The sequence below is a fragment of the Myxine glutinosa genome, chromosome 11 (assembly GCF_964187855.1).
Source record: "Myxine glutinosa chromosome 11, kmMyxGlut1.1, whole genome shotgun sequence".
Taxonomy (NCBI): Eukaryota; Metazoa; Chordata; class Myxini; order Myxiniformes; family Myxinidae; genus Myxine; species Myxine glutinosa.
Genome location: NC_136271.1, coordinates 66,433,380 through 66,460,199, shown reverse-complemented (window position 1 = coordinate 66,460,199; position 26,820 = coordinate 66,433,380). Strand labels below are relative to the sequence as shown.

The window sequence follows — 26,820 nt, the reverse complement described above, 5'->3', positions numbered from 1 at the left end:
GACCCGTGGAATTATAGATAGTAGTTTTAATTAGTTTTAAAACATAGTTTAACGCCAACATAGTTTGCCAACGTGAAATAAATGAATACGCTCTCAAATGTGCCGTCCGAGGCAGAGTCTGTTCGCCACGTTCGGCACACGTGATAACTCGCTGCTCTCTGATTGGTTGAATCGTTTTTTGGACATAGCTCGGTAACTACTTGTCCGATTAATATGAAACCTTGAAAAGGCACATCCTCGGGTCCCCAGCAATATACCTGGCAAGTTTAAAGTATATCGGACCCGTGGTTGTCGAGAAACAGCGGTCACAAACAAACATACAAACATACAAACATACACACACACAGAGATTAGTGGAATTATAGATAGATGACTTGAATATCCATAAGGAAACACTGCCATCATTATGGTTGCCATTCCTAACCAAAGACGTGACCTGTGAATCTGCCTGGGTATGTGAATTTGTTTTATAGTGCATGACAAGCCATGTCCAAACAAGCACACCCTGAGTTAGCATCATTCAGTGTGATGTGGGGTCAAGGGATATCCAGGAAAACCACACCACTTGCTACCCACGGTTCAGGCTGGAAGTTGTAATTTGGCCAGCGTGCCGGTGATAACTCGCCTATCTTCGTGAAAGATGCTGTGGCATCGTTAATGTCCACCAGCAGCCACGACCGACAGATGGGGCCTAGATTTAATGTCCTTCTGAGGGACGGTGCAGGTATTGATTCCTCGCTCTGCATGCAAAACATCAGGATGCGGTTTCTGCAGCTGGGTCAGGATTTGAACCCAGGTTAGACTGCTCAGAGGTGAGTGTACACAGTGCACACCTCTATAGACTCTCCTGCCAGTCAAGTAAATATTGTACTCATTAAAATGAAGTCCATCGGATTTATTTTGATGACATAATTGTTAATATATGCAATGCCTTCAGAAAGTAATCACACCCCTTGACTTTTTTCACATTTTATTGTGATACAGCCTGAATTTAAAATGGATTAAATTGAGATTTGTTGTCACTGATTTACACATAATAACTGATAATGTCAAAGTGGAATTATTTTTTTGGGAATTTTTTACAAAATAATTAAAGATGAAATACAGAAATATCTCATTTACATAAATATTCAAACCCCTGAGTCAATACTTTGTATAAGCACCTTTGGCAGCGATTACAGCTTTGAGACTTCTTTGGTATGTCTGTATCAGCTTTGCACATCTGGATTTGGGGAATTTCTCCCATTCTTCCTTGCACACTTGTTCAAGCTCTGTGAAGTTGGATGGGAAACGTCGGTTAACAGCAATCTTAAAGTCTTTCCACATATTATCAATGGGATTCATGCCTGGGCTTTGGCTGGACCACGCAAGGACTTTCACGTTCTTGTTCTGAAGCCATTCCAGTGTTGCTTTGGCTGTATGCTTGGCGTCATTGACCTGATGGAACGTAAATCTTCACCACAGTCTAAAATGTCTTTTGCACTCTGAAGCAGGTTATGTTCAAGGATTTGCCTGTTTTTGGCTCCATTCATCGTTTCATCCCTACAAGTCTTACAGTCCCTGCCGCTGAAAAGCATCCCCATAGCATGATGCTGCCACCACCATGTGTCACTGTAGGGATGGTGTTAAATCAGTGATGAGCTGTGCTCAGTTTCCACCAGATGTGATTTGCATTCAGGCCAAATAGTTCAATTTTTATATCATCAGACCACAGAATATTTTGCCTCATGCTCTGAGTCTTTCACATGCCTTTTTGCAAACTCCTCAGAAGTGGCCACTCTCCTATAAAGACTAGATTTGTGAAGTACTGCAGAGACTGCTGTCGTTCTGGTAGATTCTCCCATCTCATCCAAGGAACTCTGTAGTTCTGTCAGATTGGTCATTGGGCTCTTGGTCACCTCCCTGGTTAAGGTCCTTCTTGCCCGATTGCTCAGTTTGGTCGGATAGCCAGCTCGAGAAAGAAAGAGTCTGGGAAGTTCCATATTCTTTCCATTTCCTAATGCTGGAGCTCACTGTGCTCTTGGGAACTTTCAACAATCTAGAAATTGTTTTTTACCCTTCCACAGATCTATGCCTCCTCACAATTCTATCTCGGAGTTCTACAGACAGTTCCTTGTACTTCATGGTGGAGTTTCTGCTCTGACGTGCACTGTCAACTGTGGGACCTTATATAGAAAGGTGTGTTTCTTTCTAAATCGTGTCCAGTCAATTTCTTTGGCCACAGGTGGACTCCAATCAGGTTGTGGAGACATCTCAAGGATGATCAAAGGAAATTTAATGCACCTGAGCTCAATTTGGAGTGTCATAGCAAAGGGGTTGAATACTTATTGACTAAAGACTTTTCACCTTTTCATTTTTAATTATTTTGTAATGTATAGATTGGTGACAAAAAATCGCCATTTAATCCATTTTAAATTCAGGCTATAAAACAACAAAATGTAAAAAAGTCAAGGGGTTTGAATACTTTCTGAAGACACTGTGTGTGTGTGTGTGTGTGTGTGTGTGTGTGTGTGTGTGTGTGTGTGTGTGTGTGTGTGTGTGTGTGTGTGTATATATATATATATACACACACACATATATGTACACTGTATATATCATCTATTATCTATATCAATTTTTGTTGTTGCTTCTGCTGGAATTTAAGTCATTAAGATCATTTGTCATAATGAATTTGTCATTAAGATCATCTATCTATAATTCCAGTAATCTCTGTCTGTACGTTTGTACGTTTGTACATTTGTCTGTTTGTCTGTGACCGCTGTTTCTCGACAACTACCGGTCCGATATACTTGAAACTTGCCAGGTATATTGCTGGGGACCCGAGGATGTGCCTTTTCAAGGTTTGAAATTAATCGGACAAGTACTTACCGAGCTATCAGCTATGGCGATTTAGCCGTTCGCCGTTCGCTTTGCCGTTGCGAATGGACCAAACCATTCATGTAAATAGAGGGGGGGGGGGGGGGGGTTCTGTGGTCGTTCGCTTTGGCTTTGCGAATGGACCAAACCATTCATGTAAATAGAGGGGGGGGTTCTGTGGTCGTTGCGAATGGACCAAACCATTCACATCGAATCATCGAATCACATCGAATGGACCAAACCGTTCGCTTTGGACCAAACCATTGCATGTAAATAGAGGGGGGGGGGTTCTGTGGTCGTTGCGAATGGACCAAACCATTCATGTTTTTTTTTTTGTTTTTTTTGGCAAGGAACGGGCACCCACGTACGGGCACGTCCTAGCTTATATATAGTACGGGCATGCCCTAGTTCCTCTTAATGAGAGTACTTTACAAAGAAACGGAGATGCAAAGACAGGATATTGTGTTTATTTATCATGACCGAGATTCATATTCCCAATTCTGTAGTGGGGCACCGCTGTCACAACACTAGCAAACATGTCACACTAGCCACTGTCGCACTCCACACTAGCCGCACTGTCACACTAGTCACACTTTGTCACACGAGCAAACATGTCACAACACTAGCATGTCATAACTAAAGCAAACATGGAAGGAAGGAGATGGTCAAAAACACGTACAGAACAGGCACATCTAAACATGGGGGTTTCTTTTGACATTCCTCGGAGTTTCTTTTTAAGAAAGTGGAACTCTGACGCCAAAGCAATGTGACCAATTCAATCTATTCTGTTGAATCAAATGCATTAAAATAAATACAGGATGAAACTAGAACGGCACTCAATGGAGAGCATACCTCTGTCTGGTTGGCCATACCACTCAATGGTGAAGAATCATTTAAAAAGTTCTACTATCTGGATCCGGATCTGGATCTTCACCAAAATTGAATCGATTCTTCCTTGTCACACACACAACCTGTCCAACAAGTTTCGTCCAAATCCGTCCACAACTTTCTGAGATGTCCTGCTATGTATCGTTTTTGGCCCGATCTCTCAATGGTGAAGAATCACTTAAAAATTAAATAATTCTCATATCCGAATCCATATTTAGATCTTCACCAAAATCGAATCGAATCGTCCTTGTCAGACACCCAACCGGTCCACCAAGTTTCGTGCAAAATCCGTCCACAACGTTTTGAGATATCCTGCTATGTATCGTTTTTGGCTCTATCTCCCAATGGTGAAGAATCACTTAAAAATTATAGTAGCCGGATCCGAATCGGGATCTTCACCAAAATCTAATCATTTCGTCCTTTTCACATACGCTACATCTCTGCCAAATTTCGTCCGAATCCGACCGCAACTTTTCCCTATCAATCGGTATTATGTCGGTTTTGGCCCTATCAATTAGCTCTATGTCGGTTTTGTCCGTTTTGGCCCTATCAATTCTAGTATCCGGATCTGAAACCGGATCTTCACCAAAATCTAACCATTTCGTCCGTGTCACATACGCTAAATCGCTGCCAAATTTCGTCCGAATCCGTCCACAAATTTTTGAGATATTTTGTTGACAAACAGACAGGGGCGAAAACATAACCTCCATCCACCTTTGGTGGCGAAGGTAAAAAAAACAACAATAGAAAAAAAATTCTCAGCAAAATATTTAGAGAAATTATATTTATAACTGGTGTTGGGTGTAGTTGGTATGTCCACAACCGGTGTTGGGTGTAGTTGGCTACATAATGTCCCTTTAAATTTTATTCAATCTGTGCTGCATGTGCTGTTATGCCGTGGATACAATAATTTCTAAACAAGCGTTACGCCTAGGTCCCCCGTCGGTGGAGTGATGTGAGTTGACAAAGTGGAAGACGCAAGGCGGCCATCTTGGATTTTGACGTGGCGACCCAATTTTCAACAGCGTTCTTCCTCATGCGTAGATACACCCACACACGAGACTAGACGTTAGTAGTTCGCTTATTTTTCAAGATATTTTTCTCACAAGGTTCAGACATATATATGGTGGCGGCCATCTTGGATTCTGACGTGGCGACCCAATTTTCAATAGCGTTCTTCCTTATGCCTAGATACACCTACACACCAGATTAGACGTTGGTACTTCGCTTATTTTTCAAGATATTCCGCTCACAAGGTTCCGACATACATGACGGCGGCCATTTTGGATTTTGACGTGGGTTGCACCCACACACCAAATTAGAATTCGGTCCTTCGCTTACGCACGCACGTACGCACGCACGCACGGACAGACGGACAGAGGGGAAAACCATAGTCCCCCCTTCACTCTGCGGTGCGACGGGGGACAATAATTTCCCAGATGCAGTCATTGAGGTTACCGCTGCAAACTGACCTGATGTTCTGCAGAGGTTTGCCATCTTTAAGCCATTCTTGTTCTAGGCCATGAGAACCTCGAGCCCGGCAGCGCAGCTCCACTGTCTGGTCCACTTGTCCCTCCACAACTGTCGGGTCCCCTCGCTCAATCCACAAACTATGGGAGACAATACCAATTAAAGACAAACCTTGGTTTGCAGAACCTGTGAAGAAGTTTTGTCCAGCTTCATTATTAATTAATTGGTCGATTGATTTTTATGCTTTGTCAGCAGGAAAGGTGAACCTTTAGGTTTAGGACAACCGGTGCAAAGTACTATGTCATAGATTTGTATTATTGTCATGACTTTGGCATCCACAAGGAAGCATCGCTCTCGGAGTAATACATAAAATAGTCACCAGAAAGAATTCCTGGGAAACTTAAATGATGTAAGCTGCAAAAAGGGTGGAAAGTCAAGTAGGATAGCAATAATAACTATAAAGCATCTGAAAATGCAAAGCCGTCCACGTCCGGTTTCAGGCGTCGTCGTCTTCTTCCTCCGTATGCTCAAAATAACGAAAGCAGTTTTTAAAAAATACAAAATGAAAATTGATGATTTTATGCAGCCTTGACCTTTCGGCTTTAGATCTAAAAAAGTAATCGGCTTCTAGCTTATGATTGGTGAACCAATTATGTGACCCAACATGCAAATTCTTTAAATTGCAGGTAAACTGGATGAAAATTAACGATTTTATGCAACCTTGACCTTTGACCTTTTTATCTAAAACAAAACGAAACAATCGGCTTGTACCTTTTCATTGGTGAACCTATTCAGTGACCCGATATGCAAATTCTTAAAATTTCAGGTCAATCACATGAAAATTGACAATTTTATGTGATCTTGACCTTTGACCTTTTGACCAAATTATTAATTTGCCTTCTGCATATCCTCATAATAGAGCTTTGTTGAAAATTTTATAACAAAACTTAAGTGGTAAAAAAGTTACAGCCCAGACACACACACACACACACACACACACACACACACACACACACACACACACACACACACACACACACACACGGGATTACGAAACCCATCTCCTGCTGCACGGAACGGGCTAATAATAATTTGGGCTATGAGGTTTGGGAAGGCTACATGAGGATGGAGATTTGGGAAGGCTACATGAGGATGGAGATTTGGGAAGGCTACATGAGGATGGAGATTTGGGAAGGCTACATGAGGATGGAGATTTGGGAAGGCTACATGAGGATGGAGATTTGGGAAGGCTACATGAGGATGGAGATTTGGGAAGGCTACATGAGGATGGAGATTTGGGAAGGCTATATGAGGATGGAGATTTGGGAAGGCTATATGAGGATGGAGATTTGGGAAGGCTACATGAGGATGGAGATTTGTGAAGGCTACATGAGGATGGAGATTTGGGAAGGCTACATGAGGATGGAGATTTGGGAAGGCTACATGAGGATGGAGATTTGGGAAGGCTACATGAGGATGGAGATTTGGGAAGGCTACATGAGGATGGAGATTTGGGAAGGCTACATGAGGATGGAGATTTGGGAAGGCTACATGAGGATGGAGATTTGGGAAGGCTACATGAGGATGGAGATTTGGGAAGGCTATATGAGGATGGAGATTTGGGAAGGCTACATGAGGATGGAGATTTTGGAAGGTTATATGAGGATGGAGATTTGGGAAGGCTATATGAGGATGGAGATTTGGGAAGGCTACATGAGGATGGAGATTTGGGAAGGCTACATGAGGATGGAGATTTGGGAAGGCTATATGAGGATGGAGATTTGGGAAGGCTATATGAGGATGGAGATTTGGGAAGGCTATATGAGGATGGAGATTTGGGAAGGCTACATGAGGCTTGAGATTTGGGAAGGCTACATGAGGCTAGAGATTTGGGAATGCTATATGAGGCTGGAGATTTGGGAAGGCTACATGAGGCTAGATATATGGGAAGGCTACATGAGGCTCGAGATTTGGGAAGGCTACATGAGGCTAGAGATTTGGGAAGGCTACATGAGGCTAGAGATTTGGGAAGGCCACATGAGGCGAGATATATGGGAAGGCTATATGAGGCTAGAGATTTGGGAAGGCTATATGAGGCTAGAGATTTGGGAAGGCTACATGAGGCTAGAGATTTGGGAAGGCTATATGAGGCTAGGGGTTAAGTAAGAGGAGGCAATAAGAGACTATTGAGACCTCATAATGAGGTCTAGACTGACCTCGACTTATGGCTCATAATGAGGTCCAGACTGACCTCGACTTATGGCTCATAATGAGGTCTAGACTGACCTCGACTTATGGCTCATAATGAGGTCCAGACTGACCTCGATTTATAGCTCATAATGAGGTCCAGACTGACCTCGACTTATGGCTCATAATGAGGTCCAGACTGACCTCGACTTATGGCTCATAATGAGGTCCAGACTGACCTCGATTTATAGCTCATAATGAGGTCCAGACTGACCTCGACTTATGGCTCATAATGAGGTCTAGACTGACCTCGATTTATAGCTCATAATGAGGTCTCGACTGACCTCGACTTATGGCTCATAATGAGGTCTCGACTGACCTCGACTTATGGCTCATAATGAGGTCTAGACTGACCTCGACTTATGGCTCATAATGAGGTCCAGACTGACCTCGACTTATAGCTCATAATGAGGTCCAGACTGACCTCGACTTATGGCTCATAATGAGGTCCAGACTGACCTCGACTTATGGCTCATAATGAGGTCCAGACTGACCTCGATTTATAGCTCATAATGAGGTCCAGACTGACCTCGACTTATGGCTCATAATGAGGTCTAGACTGACCTCGATTTATAGCTCATAATGAGGTCTCGACTGACCTCGACTTATGGCTCATAATGAGGTCTCGACTGACCTCGACTTATGGCTCATAATGAGGTCTAGATTGACCTCGACTTATGGCTCATAATGAGGTCTAGACTGACCTCGACTTATGGCTCATAATGAGGTCTCGACTGACCTCGACTTATGGCTCATAATGAGGTCCAGACTGACCTCGACTTATGGCTCATAATGAGGTCTAGACTGACCGTGACTTATGGCTCATAATGAGGACCAGACTGACCTCGACTTATGGCTCATAATGAGGTCTAGACTGACCTCGATTTATAGCTCATAATGAGGTCTCGACTGACCTCGACTTATGGCTCATAATGAGGTCTCGACTGACCTCGACTTATGGCTCATAATGAGGTCTAGACTGACCTCGACTTATGGCTCATAATGAGGTCTAGACTGACCTCGACTTATGGCTCATAATGAGGTCTCGACTGACCTCGACTTATGGCTCATAATGAGGTCTAGACTGACCTCGACTTATGGCTCATAATGAGGTCTCGACTGACCTCGACTTATGGCTCATAATGAGGTCTAGACTGACCTCGACTTATGGCTCATAATGAGGTCTCGACTGACCTCGACTTATGGCTCATAATGAGGTCTCGACTGACCTCGACTTATGGCTCATAATGAGGTCTAGACTGACCTCGACTTATGGCTCATAATGAGGTCTAGACTGACCTCGACTCATGGCTCATAATGAGGTCTCGACTGACCTCGACTTATGGCTCATAATGAGGTCCAGACTGACCTCGACTTATGGCTCATAATGAGGTCCAGACTGACCTCGACTTATGGCTCATAATGAGGTCTCGACTGACCTCGACTTATGGCTCATAATGAGGTGTAGACTGACGTTGACACAATATGTGTCAATGGCCTAGACTTCATATGTAGGTGTGTGGGTGTGATGTTAGAAACAGGTACACAGTTGGAAAAAAAAAAACTAGAACTGATGATAATGACTAAAGAGCAAATTTTTCCAAAGCACATCATTATTCATTCGGGATGGCTTGTTTTCCATTTCCATATTGGAACGCTCGGCTCATATTCTCCTGTGCTCTCAGGTGCAAATCAAAATGGCGTCCTGCGTTGATTGATCCATCGTCTACTAAATGTCCTCGTAATTGTTGCCAAAACACACTGAGGCCTCCCTCTTGTCTTTCTCATACATGCTAAAATCACATTTCCTTAAAGCTCATGAGCACAATTTCCTTTCTCTCTTTCCCCCCACAATCTCGGCCCCATCCTTTTTCTCCCCCACCTTCTTCCCTTTGCCTCCCACCATCTAGTTAAATGGTATCCAGGGTGGAGAAATTCTGGTGGAATTTGCACAAGCAGGCCTGAGGCCTGGCATTCACAGACACTCCCAGAGCCACAAACCTAGAGGCCAATCCCCATGATACGGCATAACAATCAAAACAATTTGTCCCAGCTCTGCGCTTAGCAACAACTTGCCATTAACAAATTATCATTCAATAAAGGAGAAACGTTTTCAAAATCGAGGTGCAGGAAGGTTAGATGTGACGAGCAATGGTAAATAAATACATCTATCATACGTTGCGAAGATAACATGGTATTAACACGTGTGCAGAAGGAGTAAAACTGGGTGCAAAGGAAATGTGAACCGAGGAGGTGGTGTGATCAAAAAGAAACATCTATTCATGGAATATCCAATGGGACTCACCAAATGACATTATAATAATTATGGGACTTTAATTAGGAGCATAAACACACACTGTATACATCAATGACTCCCACAATGTCACCCATCATGAACACACACACTGTATACATCAATGATTAGCACATTGTCACCCATCATGAACACACACACTGTATACATCAATGATTAGCACATTGTCACCCATCTTAAACACACACTGTATACATCAATGATTACCACATTGTCACCCATCATCAACACACACTGTATACATCAATGACTCCCACAATGTCACCCATCATGAACACACACACTGTATACATCAATAACTCCCACAAGGTCACCCATCATGAACACACACACTGTATACATCAATGATTAGCACATTGTCACCCATCTTAAACACACACTGTATACATCAATGATTACCACATTGTCACCCATCATCAACACACACTGTATACATCAATGACTCCCACAATGTCACCCATCATGAACACACACACTGTATACATCAATAACTCCCACAAGGTCACCCATCATGAACACACACACTGTATACATCAATGATTAGCACATTGTCACCCATCTTAAACACACACTGTATACATCAATGATTACCACATTGTCACCCATCATCAACACACACTGTATACATCAATGACTCCCACAATGTCACCCATCATGAACACACACACTGTATACATCAATGATTAGCACATTGTCACCCATCATGAACACACACACTGTATACATCAATGACTCCCACAAGGTCACCCATCATGAACACACACACTGTATACATCAATGATTAGCACATTGTCACCCATCTTAAACACACACTGTATACATCAATGATTACCACATTGTCACCCATCATCAACACACACTGTATACATCAATGACTCCCACAATGTCACCCATCATGAACACACACACTGTATACATCAACGACTCCCAAAATGTCACCCATCATGAACACACACACTGTATACATCAATAACTCCCACAATGTCACCCATCATGAACACACATACTGGATACATCAATAACTCCCACAATGTCACCCATCATGAACACACATACTGTATACATCAATGACTCCCACATTGTCACCCATCATGAACACACAATGTATACATCAATGACTCCCACATTGTCACCCATCATCAACACACACTGTATACATCAATGACTCCCACAATGTCACCCATCATGAACACACACACAGTATACATCAATGACTCCCACATTGTCACCCATCATAAACACACACACTGCATACATCAATGACTCCCACATTGTCACCCATAATAAACACACACACTGTATACATCAATGACTCCCACATTGTCACCCATCATAAACACACACACTGCATACATCAATGACTCCCACATTGTCACCCATCATGAACACACTGTATACATCAATGGCTCCCACATTGTCACCCATCATAAACACACACACAGTATACATCAATGACTCCCACATTGTCACCCATCATAAACACACACACAGTATACATCAATGACTCCCACATTGTCACCCATCATAAACACACACACTGTATACATCAATGACTCCCACATTGTCACCCATCATAAACACACACACTGTATACATCAATGACTCCCACATTGTCACCCATCATAAACACACACACTGTATACATCAATGAATGCCACAAGTTCGCCCATCATTAACACACACTGTATACATAAATTAATGCCACAAGGTCACCGATCATGAACACACACACTGTATACATCAATGAATGCCACATGGTCACCCATCATTAACACACTGTATACAGTCACATGAAAAAGTAAGTACACCCCATGTAAAGTTTTGACTTTTTCAACATATTTCAACATACAGCTATTTGATCTTCATTTCAACAATATTGATAGATAAAGGTGATATAATATAACAAATATCATGAAACATTTACATTTTGTAGTCCATTGTATAATTTAAATAAACATAAATGCAAATTTCGCATGTGGAAAAAGTAAGTACATCCTTGGCTCTAATAGGTGGTATTGCCCCCTTTGGCAGAAACAACCTCAAGTAGGCGTTTCTTATAACTGTCTATCAGTCTCTGACATCGACTGGGAGAAATTTTTGCCCACTCCTCCATGCAGAATTCTTTCAGCTGTGCGATGTTTGAGGGGTTTCTTGCATGCACAGCTCGTTTCAAATCCCACCACAACATCTCGATGGGATTTCGATCCGGGCTTTGGCTTGGCCATTCCAGAACCCTCCATTTCTTTCTTTTCAGCCATTCCTTGGTGGATTTACTGGTATGTTTAGGGTCATTGCCATGTTGCAAGGTCCACCTTCGGTTGAGCTTCAACTTTCCGACAGATGGCCTCACATTATCCTCAAGCACCCTCTGGTACAATGAAGAATTCATAGTGGATTCTATGATGGTGAGCTGCCCAGGCCCTGATACAGCAAAGCTGCCCTAAACCATAATATTTCCACCACCATGCTTTACAGTTGGTATCAGGTTCTTGTGGTCAAATGCTGTCTTTGCTTTTCGCTAAACATGTCTTCTGGTACTGTGGCCAAATAGCTCTACCTTTGACTCATCTGTCCAGAGCACATTGTTCCAGAAGTGCTGGTCTTTGCCTAGGTGTTCATTGGCAAACTTTAGTCTTGCCCTGATGTTCTTTCTGGACAGCAAAGGTTTCCTCCTGGCACACCTCCCGTGTAGATCAAATTAGTGCAGCCTCTTTCTCATGGTAGACTCGTGCACTTTGACATCAACAGTGACAAGAGCTACCTGTGGGTCCCGTGATGACATTCTGGGGTTCTTAGAGACTTCTTTCAGCATCTTGCGGTCTGCTCTCGGGCTGAACTTGCTGGGGCGGCCTGGCCTGAACAAGTTGGCAGTTGTTTGGAATCGTCTCCACTTGTAGATGATCTTCCGGACAGTCGAATGATTGATTTCAAATTGTTTGGAGATCTTTTTAAATTCCTTCCCAGACGTGTAGGCATCTATAACCTTCTTTCTGAAGGCCTCAGAGTGATCTTTTGATCTCGGCATGGTGACGCCGCATACTTCAACAACAAAGAGCAAACCAAACTAAATGTCTGAGGTTTAAATAAGACAGGTTCCTCCAAGATCCTCTCTAACGATGTTCTAATCATTTGCACCTGAGCTGGTGCACCTGATTCTAATTTTAGGTATTTGAAGTAGTGATAAAAGTAGGGGTGTACTTAGTTTTTCCACATGCGAAATTTGCATTTATGTTTATTTAAATTATACAATGGACTACAAAATGTAAATGTTTCATGATATTTGTTATATTATATCACCTTTATCTATCAATATTGTTGAAATGAAGATCAAATAGCTGAATGTTGAAATATGTTGAAAAAGTCAAAACTTTACATGGGGTGTACTTACTTTTTCCACATGCGAAATTTGCATTTATGTTTATTTAAATTATACAATGGACTACAAAATGTAAATGTTTCATGATATTTGTTACATTATATCACCTTTATCTATCAATATTGTTAAAATGAAGATCAAATAGCTGTATGTTGAAATATGTTGAAAAGGTCAAAACTTTACATGGGGTGTACTTAATTTTTCACGTGACTGTACATCAATGAACGCCACAAGATTACCTGTCATGAACAGTAAACTGGTTCTCATTTTTTCGACCTCGGAAGGATTTTTTAAAATTCTTTTTTTTTTGTGTGTACAGGATATATAATAAGGGTAGCGGTAAACAGATTGGATGATTGAATGACAACAGACAAATTGGATGACAGACCGAGACAACTGTCCTGGTGTTAATTAAACTCCATGACAGAGGCTCAAACTCAGGACCCCTAAGATCGCAAGCGCCACCTTACCTTAACCATTGGGTCGACACCATCTTAAATTGTGTCGTGACTACGTTTTGTTTTTGTACTATGGCGTAATCCATCGGTGGAGCTACTTGTGAGATGAGTCCGCCTGCATGCGTAATGGCGGCACATCTATCCAAGGCTTGACTGAACTAGTACACACGCTCACGACGGAGTGGCAGGAAGGATCATTCCTCTTTGGGGTATCTAGATTACAGTCTCTCTATGATCGGGTCTCAAAAACATTGGGTGTGTGTTCATTTACCAAGTTTCTTGTGGAGAGATCGCCAAGTGGTTTAAGCAATCGAGCAAGCACTCCATTCAAAACCGTTAAGGAACGGCTGGCTTGGCAAGTGCTAGCTAGCTGCTTGGTAAATGAGCACACCCCAGGCTTCCTCCCTTTCAGTTTCATGTTAAACAGCTAGAGTGAGTTTCAAAAAGCCGCTACGAAAAACGTCACATTAGCGGCAGGAAGGGTCATGTTATTAACCCAACCCTTGTGGGGTATATAGATTACAGTCGATCTTCGCTCAGTTATGTCAGTAACATTTACCTCACGGTTGTTGGGATTCCTCCAAATTTCTTTGTTTAATGTTATAAACAGAATTAGTGACTGTTTAAAAAAACTAATTATATGTGTTTGTGGTTTATAATATTTTTACTTCTGCTGGAGGCCGTTGGGCCGTTGCTCCCACGGAAACGCCACGATAAGCTATTTATAAACGTTGACTCAAAGTTTGTTCAAGGAGGAAAAACCCCTTGGGGAGGTGGGATATTATTGGTATTAATATTGTTTTGTAATAACATTAATATTATGCTGTTATCGTTTGTTTTGTTATTAGAAATGGCCTTGGAAAAACGCCACGATAAAGCTATCTTAACACGGATATACACCTCAACACGCAACCCCATTGGCGGCAATGGTGGGGAAAACACGCTCGGGGGAGAAAACCGCCTTGGGGAGGGGGGGGGGGGTAAATAAATGCGCTACAACCTTCAATGTGTAACCCTTAGTCATCCTGTCAAGTTTGGTTGAGATTGGATAATTAACGACGGAATATATCGCGGTCAAAAAATCATCAGACAGACAGACAGACAGACAGACACCAAATTGTGTACTTTAGTATGATGATGGTGGAATAAACTCCTATTTGTCTCCTGAGAATCTGCCTCTGAGTCATCATAAAATGCAACTTTATTTATTGACTGTGATCAAAGTACATTGGGGGATAGGGGTAGTGGGAGTGATAAGCTCGGTAGCAGCATAAATGTAGCTAAATATCCATCTACATATTCTGTAAGCAAATACTGCAAGACACCACTTATTCCCCCCTCTACTCTGTTATCAACAAGTCAACTCTTAACAACCCCTCAACCTCAATGTGTGTGTGTGTGTGTGTGTGTGTGTGTGTGTTTATGTACATGTGTGTGTTGGAAATAGCGCCACCTTTGGTGGTAGCCGGTATTACAAATCAATTTCCTTTGTCTTATTATATGGAGTATGATATGTTGTGATCAATAAAATGTATTTTTAAAATGACAAAGATTATAAAGTACAACTCCAACAACGTGCCGCATGCAGCACATTACCCATTGGACGTGGACCAAGAAGGGTACTCCCACTAGTAGGTGATAACTAAACGACGTCACAAATAACAAAGGTTCATTTATACATTCATCACAAAGGGCTAACATGTAAAACATCAGCATTACTTTGCTTCCCATGGAGGTTGGCACACGTTTGCAGCTTTAACAGCTTGATAACCCATCATATAATCTTATAATGAAAAGTTAATTAACATACATCTAATTGGTTGTGATAACTGGGATGATGGAAATGTAGGCGTGACTAACGTGCTCCAGAACTGTGGCCAGAGTACAGTTTAAAAATCTTAAAAGCTCAGCAACAAGAAGAGGAAGAGGAAGTCTTCCAAGTTTGGGAAGAAGAGGAAGTGTTAGCAGATGTTGGGCAGCGTCACCTATGTTCCGACCTGTCGTGTTCAACCTCTGGCCAGGGTTTTGCACCAGGCGATGGTTGGGCATCGATCGAGGCGTGCCGCTGCATAAATAACCAGGAACAACAGGAAAAGAGAAACATGGAGAATGTCGCGTACTTCTTTAGCTTCTTATCGGAGTCGGACACAACATAATGTACAAGTACTAAACTTTTGAAGTAGTTGACCAATTTTGAGACCAAATGAACGTTGAATATTTTTCCGTATAATTATGTCCCAAAAGACAAAACATCCGGCAATCAATTACACCTGTTGGTTGGCTTCAGCATCGAATGGTGGAGACTGGGATCTGCAGGTCGTCACGCAAGCCTCCTTGGTCTTGAAACGATTGTCGTTGCCTTCGCAGCCACCGTACCAAAACCGATTGCACTCAGAGTTCTCGGGCACGAAAAACCACCTCATGGCAAAATCCTTACAAGAGCCAGGATCACTGGGAAGACGGCATAATCCGTGCCCTACATACCACAGGGCAAAAAAGATAAACTCAAAAGAAACAAGAAAATCTCAGCCTAACGATGTATGCAACACCCTAGCGCCACAACTCACAAACCTCTATCCAACACCCTAGCGCCACAACTCACAAACCTCTGTCCAACACACCAGCGCCACAACCCACAAACCTCTATCCAACACCCCAGCGCCACAACTCACAAACCTCCATCCAACACCCCAGCACCACAACTCACAAAGCTCTATCCAACACCCTAGCGCCACAACTCACAAACCTCTGTCCAACACACCAGCGCCACAACCCACAAACCTCTATCCAACACCCCAGCGCCACAACTCACAAACCTCTATCCAACACCCCAGTGCCGCAACCCACAAACCTCTATCCAACACCCCAGCGCCACAACTCACAAACCTCTATCCAACACCCCAGCGCCACAACCCACAAACCTCTATCCAACACCCCAGCGCCACAACTCACAAACTTCTATCCAACACCCCAGCGCCACAACTCACAAACCTCGATCCAACACACCAGCACCACAACCCACAAACCTCTATCCAACACCCCAGCACCACAACTCACAAAGCTCTATCCAACACTCCAGCGCCACAACTCACAAAGCTCTATCCAACACCCCAGCGCCAACTCACAAACCTCTATCCAACACCCCAGCCCCACAACTGACAAAGCTCTATCCAACACCCCAGCACCACAACTCACAAAGCTCTATCCAACACCCCAGCACCACAACCCACAAACCTCTATCCAACATCCCAGCGCAACAACTCACAAAGCTCTATCCAACACCCTAGCGCCACAACTCACAAACCTCTATCCAACACCCCAGCGCCGCAACCCACAAACCTCTATCCAACACCCCAGCGCCACAACTCACAAACCTCTATTTAACACCCCAGCGCCACAACCCACAAACCTCTATCCAACACCCCAGCGCCACAACTCACAAACCTCTATCCAACACCCCAGCGCCACAACTCACAAACCTCGATCCAACACCCCAGCACCACAACCCACAAACCTCTATCCAACACCCCAGCACCACAACTCACAAAGCTCTATCCAACACCCCAGCGCCACAACTCACAAAGCTCTATCCAACACCCCAGCGCAAACTCACAAACCTCTATCCAACACCCCAGCCCCACAACTCACAAAGCTCTATCCAACACCCCAGCACCACAACTCACAAAGCTCTATCCAACACCCCAGAACCACAACCCACAAACCTCTATCCAACACCCCAGCACCACAACTCACAAAGCTCTATCCAACACCCCAGCACCACAACCCACAAACCTCTATCCAACATCCCAGCGCAACAACTTACAAAGCTCTATCCAACACCCCAGCGCCACAACTCACAAACCTCTATCCAACACCCCAGCACCACAACTCACAAAGCTCTATCCAACACCCCAGCGCCACAACTTACAAAGCTCTATCCAACACCCCAGCGCCACAACTCACAAAGCTCTATCCAACATCCCAGCGCAACAACTTACAAAGCTCTATCCAACACCCCAGCGCCACAACTCACAAAGCTCTATCCAACACCCCAGCGCAACAACTTACAAAGCTCTATCCAACATCCCAGCGCAACAACTTACAAAGCTCTATCCAACACCCCAGCGCCACAACTCACAAAGCTCTATCCAACACCCCAGCGCAACAACTTACAAAGCTCTATCCAACACCCCAGCGCCACAACTCACAAAGCTCTATCCAACACCCCAGCGCAACAACTTACAAAGCTCTATCCAACACCCCAGCGCCACAACTTACAAAGCTCTATCCAACACCCCAGCGCCACAACTCACAAAGCTCTATCCAACACCCCAGCGCAACAACTTACAAAGCTCTATCCAACACCCCAGCGCCACAACCCACAAACCTCTATCCAACACCCCAGCGCCACAACTCACAAAGCTCTATCCAACACCCCAGCGCCACAACCCACAAACCTCTATCCAACATCCCAGCGCAACAACTTACAAAGCTCTATCCAACACCCCAGCACCACAACCCACAAACCTCTATCCAACATCCTAGCGCCACAACTCACAAACCTCGATCCAACACCACAATGAAAAATGTGAAAGTTACCCTGCCAGGTTGGAGCATGGACTCGGCCTGCGCTGGTCCAAATAACCATGTTCCAAACTTATGGCAGTGTTCATGCATCTAATAATTGGTTGTGATACAGACATGCCAGAACTCATATGAGCCAGCTCCGTCCACACCCATGATGTCCTCTATTCGCATTGACTTTTTCTCCAAGCTTATCAGCCGCTCCCATCCCATCCTCACTTCTTGTCCCCCCTTACTCCCCCTCCAATACCACACTTTTTATTTTTTTCTTACATCTGGTTGTCTTGTCTGTTTTGCCCTTATCAGCCTATCCAACCATTGCTTGCTAATACCTTCTTCGCCTGTTTAAGTCTGCCCCACTATCTGTGCATTGCGAAGTCCTATCATCAGTTGTCCACCTCTTCCTTGAGCCTCAAACTTTATATTTAAAATACATTACCTTCATAAAGAGTGGCTGTGTGAGACGTTGCTTCCTCTCCAGGATTAGCACGACTCGGTACTTCTGTAAAAAAGAAACACGCAAAAAAAAAATGCAAATCACAATTTGTCAATTAAAATCTACCGAAGGTGGACGTAGGGTATGTTTTCTTTCCTGTCTGTCTGTTTGCCTGTCTGTGAGCAGGATATCTCAAAATGTTATGGACGACTTCAGACAAAACTTGGTGGACAAGTTGGGTGTGTGAGCAGGACGAATTGATTCAGTTTTGGTGAAGATCCAAATTTGGATACAATAATTTTTTTTTTTAATTTTTAAGTGATTCTTCATCATTGAGAGATGGAGCCAAAACTATATTCGGACAAAACTTGGTGGACAAGTTGGGTGTGTGACAAGAACAAACCGATTAGATTTTGGTGATGGTCTGGATGCAGATGCGGCATATCAGGTGGATATAAACATAAACTATTCAGCCTGAACGAGCTCTGCAATCAGCCTAGTATCGTTCTAGTTTTACAGTGATCCAAGATGGATGTCAGAGTGAAGCTTGTACATTTATTGCATGCAACATGAGGACACATCAGGATACATTTCCATTAATTACACTGGCATGACGGCGCGCTCCGCTCCCGCGCCTCACCACAGTCGTTTCAGAGGGGTAGGCATCTTTGACCATTTCGGTGTCTTTTGGGTCTTCATGGTGGTTTGGGTCTTCAGGGCCATTTGGGTCTTCAGGGTCTTTTGGATCCTCTGGGCCTTTAAGGGTATTTTGGGTCTTTGAGGTGTTTTGGGTCTTCAGGGTCTTTTGGGTCTTTGGTGTCTTCAGAGGCTTTTGGGTATTCAGGGTCTTCGGTGTCTTTTGGGTCTTCAGGGGCTTTTGGGTCTTAAGGATCTTTTGGTTCTTCTTGGTCTTCAAGGGCCTTTGGGTCTTTTGGGGTCTTCAGGGTCTTTTGGGTCTTTGGGGTGTTTTGGGTCTTTTGGGTCTTCGGGGTGTTTTGGGTCTTCGGGATCTTAAGGGTCTTGGGGGAATTAAAGGGTCGTCAAAGGTCTGAGGGGTTTCAGCAGTCTAAACGTAATTAAGAGGGTGTTAAAAATTTTTTGAACAAGAAGAAGACGTTTCGTCGCATATAAACATAGCGACATAACCATATACGTTTGCTCTATTATAATAAAATGGACATTGGTCGACAATTACCAAAACATTTTTTGTTACATCTGGTTGTCTTGTCTGTTTTGCCCTTATCAGCCTATCCAACCATTGCTTGCTAATACCTTCTTCGCCTGTTTAAGTCTGCCCCACTATCTGTGCATTGCGAAGTCCTATCATCAGTTGTCCACCTCTTCCGTGAGCCTCAAACTTTATATTTAAAATACATTACCTTCATAAAGAGTGGCTGTGTGAGACGTTGCTTCCTCTCCAGGATTAGCACGACTCGGTACTTCTGTAAAAAAGAAACACGCAAAAAAAAAATGCAAATCACAATTTGTCAATTAAAATCTACCAGATAGTTACCTCCGCCACCTAAGGTGGACGGAGGGTATGTTCTCACTCCTGTCTGTCTGTTTGCCTGTCTGTGAGCAGGATAACTCAAAATGTTATGGACGACTTCAGACAAAACCTGGTGGACAAGTTGGGTGTGTGAGAAGGACGAATTGATTCAGTTTTGGTGAAGATCCAAATTTGGATACAATTTTTATTTTTTTATTTTTAAGTGATTCTTCACCATTGAGAGATGGAGCCAAAACTATATTCGGACAAAACTTGGTGGATGAGTTGGTTCGCTGACGAGAACAAACCGATTAGATTTTGGTGATGGTCTCGATGCAGATGCAGCATATCAGGTGGATAAGTTTTTGTCAAACCTCGACTCTGATTCTGCAACTGGACCAGATGGCATCAGCCCACGGGTCGTAAAATCCTGCTCTGCAGCTCTATCTCACCCTCTCTCTGTTCTCTTCACCCTCTCTTTTGCTCAAGGTCATCTGCCAGAATCTTGGAAATCAGCAAACATTACCGCTTTACACAAAAAAGGTGCAAAACCAGATCCTTGCAACTACAGACCAATCAGCCTGCTCCCAATTATCAGCAAAGTCATGGAATCCATCATTGCTTTGGATATCAAATCCTTCCTCTTCTCCAATGGCTTGATCTCTGATCATCAATTTGGATTCAGACCAGGTCATTCTACTCTGGACATGTTGCTTCTGCTGTCTCAACAATGGATGGAGGTCCTCAATGCCAAACAGGAAATCAGAGCTGTCTCCCTTGGCATATCAAGTGCCTTCGATACAGTCTGGCACCCAGCTCTGCTCACCAAACTCTCCTCCTATGGTATCCATGGAAATCTGCACGCATGGCTTGCGGACTTCCTCTCTGGTCGTAGTCAACGTGTGGCCCTGAATGGATTTCCCTCATCTCCCGTTCCTGTTCTGGCTGGAGTTCCCCAAGGCAGTGTCTGGCCCTGTGCTTTTTCTGGTCTTCATCAATGATCTCTCCGACTCCATGGAAAATCCTCTCTATCTCTTTGCTGATGACTCCACTCTCTGCCGCACCATTCCTCATCCCTCAGATTGGCAGTCTGCAGCCTCCTCACTCTCTGCAGACCTGGACAAAATCACAGACTGGTTAAACAAGTGGAACATGTCTTTCAATCCTGACAAATCTCACACTCTTACTTTGTCTCTCCGAAAAGACCGACTGGACAACCCTCCCATCTACTTTCTCAACAACCCTCTCCAAGAAGTTCTGTCGCACAAGCTTTTGGGTCTCACTATCTGCCATGATCTTTCTTGGGAAAACCACATTTCCAAGCTGGCCTCCAAAGCCAGTCGCCGACTTGGCATCCTCCGTCGTGCGAAGTCCTTCTTTGGCACACCTGAGCTCCTCACCACATACAAGGCTTTCATCCGCAGCTCAATGGATTACTGTTCCCCCCTCTGGGCCGGTGCTCTTGCCTCACACCTATCTCGGCTTCACGCTGTTGAAACCAAAGCTTTCAGAATCATTGGAATCTCTTGCGATGAAGCTAACTCCGAGGGCCTTTCACTCACTCACCGCAGGCAGGTTGGTGGTCTTTCTGTCTTCTACCGACTCCTCTCCGGCCTTGCTCCCCCAGCTCTCTCTGTGCTCTGTCCCCCAAATATTCCTACAGGTCGCACAAGATCTGCCAGCAACCCTCTTACGGTTAAACTGCCAAAATCTAGGCTCTCTGCTCACCTTCACTCTTTCATGCCCCTTTTCTCCCGCCTCTGGAACAAACTCCCCCACTCCCTTCAATCCCACTGCTCCCTCCAGGTCTTTAAAACAGCTGTTCACCACCATCTCTTGTCTTCCCCCATCCAAAACCTTGATTTTTTCTACCCCCGCTAATTCACCCCAGATCCACCTTTTTGAAATTCCAACTTCTTTCCTGGAAGTCCTTGCAGTGTCCATATGTTTTATACCTCTCCCTCCCACAGTTCTCTCGATGTCCCTGCTCTCAAATGTTGTGTTTGTGTCCTTCCCACTCTCTCCCCATCTTGTCTACCGCTCCCCTTATTTTGTGGTTTATGTGTCGGTTTGACTTTTTGTGTGATTAATGTTAGCTCTTTCACGAGCCTCGATCTTGTATACAAAAAAAGAAAAGAAAAAAGATATAAAACATAAACTATTCAGCCTGAAGGAGCTCTGCAATCAGCCTAGTATCGTTCTAGTTTTACAGTGATCCAAGATGGATGTGAGAGTGAAGCTTGTACATTTATTGCATGCAACATGAGGACACATCAGGATACATTTCCATTAATTACACTGGCATGACTCAGCGTGCTCCGTGCGCCTCACCACATGTCGTTTCAGAGGGGTAGGCATCTTTGACCATTTTGGTGTCTTTTGGGTCTTCATGATGTTTTGGGTCTTCAGGGCCATTTGGGTCTTCGTGGTCTTTTGGATCCTCTGGGCCTTTAAGGGTATTTTGGGTGTTTGGGGTGTTTTGGGTCTTCCTGGTCTTTTGGGTCTTCGGGGTGTTTTGGGTCTTCCGGGTCTTTTGGGTTCCGGGGTGTTTTGGGTCTTCAAGGTCTTTGGGGTGGTTTGGGTCTTCAGGGGTCTTGGTGGTCTTAAGGGTCTTGGGGGAATTAATGGGTCGTCAAAGGTCTGAGGGGTTTCAGCAGTCTAAACGTAATTAAGAGGGTGTTAATTTTTTTGAAGAAGAAGAAGAAGACGTTACGTGGTATATAAAAATAGCGACAAACATAGCGACATAACCATATACGTTTGTTCTATTATAATAAGATGGACATTGGTCGACAATTACCAAAATAAGCACGGCATGGGATATTACCTGCAATCTCACCATCATGAGCCACATGCTCAGACAGGATCGCAAAATATCCCACCAACATAGCAATGTCAACGATAAAGCACTCTGCTTTGCCTCTGACAGGCCTACAATGGTTCCATCTCATGTGAGCATGTTTATGAATTAAAGTTGAACATGTTAATGTAACAACTCCGATGATTTCTCAAAAGAAGAGAAGATGAGTGATGGTCACCTTGTGCAAAAGTGCACCGCTGTGTGTTGCACGCCTCCAACTCGCGTGGGCGTTCCTGGAAGCGGCACAACTGAGAATCTTGCAACACAAAGTCCTCGTCGTAGCAGATGGCCTGTCTCTTGCGCATGCCACCGCCGCAGCTTAAGGAACACTGCAAAAAAGCGGTGTCAACAAGATTTCAGTTTGTAACGAAATGTGAACATTAAGTGTCCACCAGAATAATGATGACTTCCAACAGGTAACCTTCATTTCATAATGTGTTCCCTTACAAGGAAAATTGACGCAGGAGGAGCCATTAGGTCCAGCAAAGCTTGTATTATGATTTCTAACCGACGATTGTGTTGTGAAATAAAACTCAGACCTCTTCCAATAAATGAGGTTTTATTGAACTATATCTCTACTCATCCTACAACATAAGAATGCAAATCATTAGTTCCACAAAGAAAGCAATCAAAGCATACATCTCCTTCTAGTTTCCTGCAAGCAAGCATTTACATACCTGTTAAATCGCAGTAGTCTACAGCACTGGGATACAGAGCTTAGACTGATGACCGGATTCATTCAAATTTCAGTTTAACGCGTTTAATGTTAAAAGTAACTCGATTAACCCGATTGCGCACCAAATGGACACAGCTTATATAAGCTCCCTAAAGGTCATCCCTTCGCTTGGATCGTCTCTTCACTCAGCTCGAGACATTACATCATATTTCGTCACAAGTTGGTTGTCCGTGCTTCATCCTTTTTTATGCTGATTGCCAAGCAAGGAAGCAGCACATACCATTTTTAATGTCTTTGATATGATTCAGTCGGAGTTTGAACTGCCAACCTCCCAGACTCATAGCGGACGCTCTAACCATGAAACCAACAAATCCGCTTTTATCAGAGGTCCCACCAAGATCTCGTACAGCATTACAGTGGTTATGGTTATTTGGTGGTTATTTGGATGGTTATTTGGATTGTTATTTGGATTATTTGGTTATTTATTTGGTTATTTGGATTAACAGTGATCTGAAGATCAGGGTGGAACTTGTACTTATTCACATCTTGGACAAACATAATATATGACATTGGTCTTCTTTTAAATAAATTACAAGCATGTAGTAGATGATGGATAAATCTGAGTATGGAATGTGGACTTGAGCTCTACACATCATTTGAGGGAGCTAAGAGTTCAGATTAGAGCACCAAATAGGCCATCCCACTTAGTAAAGAAGGCAATTAAAGTATAAGCTGTTTGTAATATAATTTGTCAAAATGACATTAAAATGTTTTATTGTCATACTCCTGAAAAAGTCAAACATTTTGAAAAGATAAGGAAGCATTTGTACTTGTGCTTTGAGTTTGCATTCAATCATCATACTAAAATATGCAATTTGGTGTCTGCCTGTCTGTTTGACGATTTTTGACCGCGATACAACCGGTCGTTACTTATTCAATCTCAACCAAACTTGACAGGCGGACTAAGGGTTACATAATGAAGGTTGTATTACAAGCTGATTAGATTTTGGTGAAGGTCTGGATGCAGATGCAGCCTATCAGGGAGATACAAAACATAAACAGTTCAGCCTGTAGGAGGTATGCAATCTACCTCGTGTCCCTCCGCAAGGGGGTTTTCCCCGCCAATGGGGATGCGTGTTGAGGTGTATATCCGTGTTAAGATAGCTTTATCGTGGCGTTTTTCCAAGGCCGCTTCTAATAACAAAACTAATGATAATATTGAAGGAGCTGGGGCTCCCACGTCGATCAGAAGAATGGACGCGACAAAAAGCTGGAATTCATCTGAGTTGCTTTATTGAAATCAAACACTCAGGCACTCTGAAAAACCGTTTATCTCTCAGCAATATATATCTATTCCGCCAGGGGGTTTGCCCAGGCCCGGCGCCAGGGGGCGTGGCCCAGCGTCCTGGCTGCGGCCTGGCAAGTTGAGGGCGAGCCTGCCCGGGCATGCCCGGGCATGCCCGGGCGTCCCGACCGAGGCCTGGCAAGTTGAGCGCGGGCCTGCCCGGGCGTCCTGGACGAGCCCGGCATGGTGATCGCTCCGCGTCCTTGATAGGTGCAAGGCGATTGTGAAAACTCAGCGGCAGCCGCTACACACGTCCCCCCAGAATCGACTTGCACCGGCAGGGTCAATTTGAGGGGGGTCCTGACGACCCGGCCGAAGCGACCCCTGGCGGGTCGTGGGAGGGGGTCCGGTGAGGTGGTGGGCGGTCGAGTGGGGGGCACCGTGGACGGGGGGCGGCCTCGCCGCGGCGGAAGGGCCACCCGTGGTGGGTGGTCGACGTCCACGTGTGCCGGCTTGAGGCGGTCCACAGCAATCCGGTCCGACCTGCCGCCGATGTCGATGACGAACGACTTGTCGTCCCGTCGCAGCACCCGGAAGGGCCCGTCGTACGGCGGCTGGAGTGGCCACCGATGTGCGTCGTGACGCACAAAAACATACTCCGCTGTGCGGAGTGCTGGGGGGACGTAGGACTGGGGGTCACCGTGGCGGGATGTTGGCACGGGGGCAAACCGTCGGGCGGCCTCCTGGAGGTCCGAGCGCTGGTGAGCTGCGGACCAGGGACTGGTAGCGTCGGGCACAAATTCGCCCGGGACGCGTAGCACCTGGCCATAGACAAGCTCGGCGGTGGATGCCTGGAGGTCTTCCTTGGGGGCCGTGCGAAGGCCCAAAAGGACCCACGGCAGCCGGTCGGCCCACCCGACGTCTTGAAGGCTGGCCATGAGCGCGGCCTTCATGGAGCGGTGGAATCGCTCGCACAACCCGTTTGCTTGGGGGTGGTAGGCCGTAGTACGGTGGAGCTTGACCCCCAGGTTGCGGGCGACCGCGCCCCACAGCTCGGAGGTGAACTGTGGACCGCGGTCTGACGAGATGTCCGCCGGTGCGCCGAAGCGGGCGACCCAGGTGGCGATGAAAGCCTGCGCCACGTCGGCGGTGGTGGTGGAGACGAGGGGCACGGCCTCCGGCCACCTGGTGGTCCTGTCCACCATGGTGAGCAGGTGTGTGAACCCCCGTGACGGGGGGAGGGGGCCCACCAGATCCACGTTGACGTGGTCGAAACGTCGTTCGGGCACGGTGAAAGGTGCCAGCGGGGCCTGGGTGTGTCGGTGGACCTTGGCCCGTTGGCAGGCCGTGCAGGCGCTGGTCCAATCGCGGACGTCCCGACGAAGGCCGTGCCAGACGAAACGCGCCGACACCAGCTTCTGGGAAGCTTTCCGGCCCGGGTGGGAAAGGCCGTGGAGGGAGGCGAAGATGCGGCGTTGCCAGGCGACGGGCACGATGGGGCGAGGCTGGCCTTGGGAGACGTCGCAGAGCAGGACAGTGTCCGCGCAGGGGATGTCGGCCAGGCGGAGGCCCGTGTCCGCCGCCCGGAGGGCTTGCACCGTGGTGTCGGTGGTTTGGTCCGCCGCCATAAGCGCAAAATCCACGCCCAGGTGGACCGCGTTCGCGCTGGCCCGGGAAAGACAGTCGGCCACGGCGTTGTTTTTGCCGGCGACGTGCCGGATGTCCGTGGTAAACTCCGACACGGCGGAGAGGTGGCGCTGTTGGCGGGCCGACCATGGCTCCGTGACCTTGGCCATGGCGTAAACCAACGGCTTGTGGTCGACGAACGCCGTGAAAGGACGGCCCTCCAGGAGGTGGCGGAAATGGCGGACGGCCAGGTGT

The 26,820-nt window shown here is 45.3% G+C and overlaps 1 protein-coding gene across 10 annotated transcripts in view; it reads right to left on the bottom strand.

Annotated features, from left to right (window-relative positions):
- Nucleotides 1-26,820, bottom strand: part of LOC137436727 (papilin) — a 285,438-nt gene that overhangs the window by 7,518 nt on the left and 251,100 nt on the right. For 8 of the 10 annotated variants that reach the window (XM_068130762.2, XM_078786728.1, XM_068130760.2 and 5 more), the window contains 6 exons: nt 23,157-23,307; nt 20,009-20,071; nt 18,633-18,695; nt 15,880-16,085; nt 15,595-15,674; nt 5,217-5,354 (listed from right to left, as the gene is read on the bottom strand). In XM_068130762.2, coding sequence (XP_067986863.2) covers nt 5,217-5,354; nt 15,595-15,674; nt 15,880-16,085; nt 18,633-18,695; nt 20,009-20,071; nt 23,157-23,307 — 701 coding nt within the window. The remainder of the gene's footprint in view (nt 1-5,216; nt 5,355-15,594; nt 15,675-15,879; nt 16,086-18,632; nt 18,696-20,008; nt 20,072-23,156; nt 23,308-26,820) is intronic. The other 2 variants (XM_068130761.2, XM_078786729.1) reach the window with 1 other exon arrangement.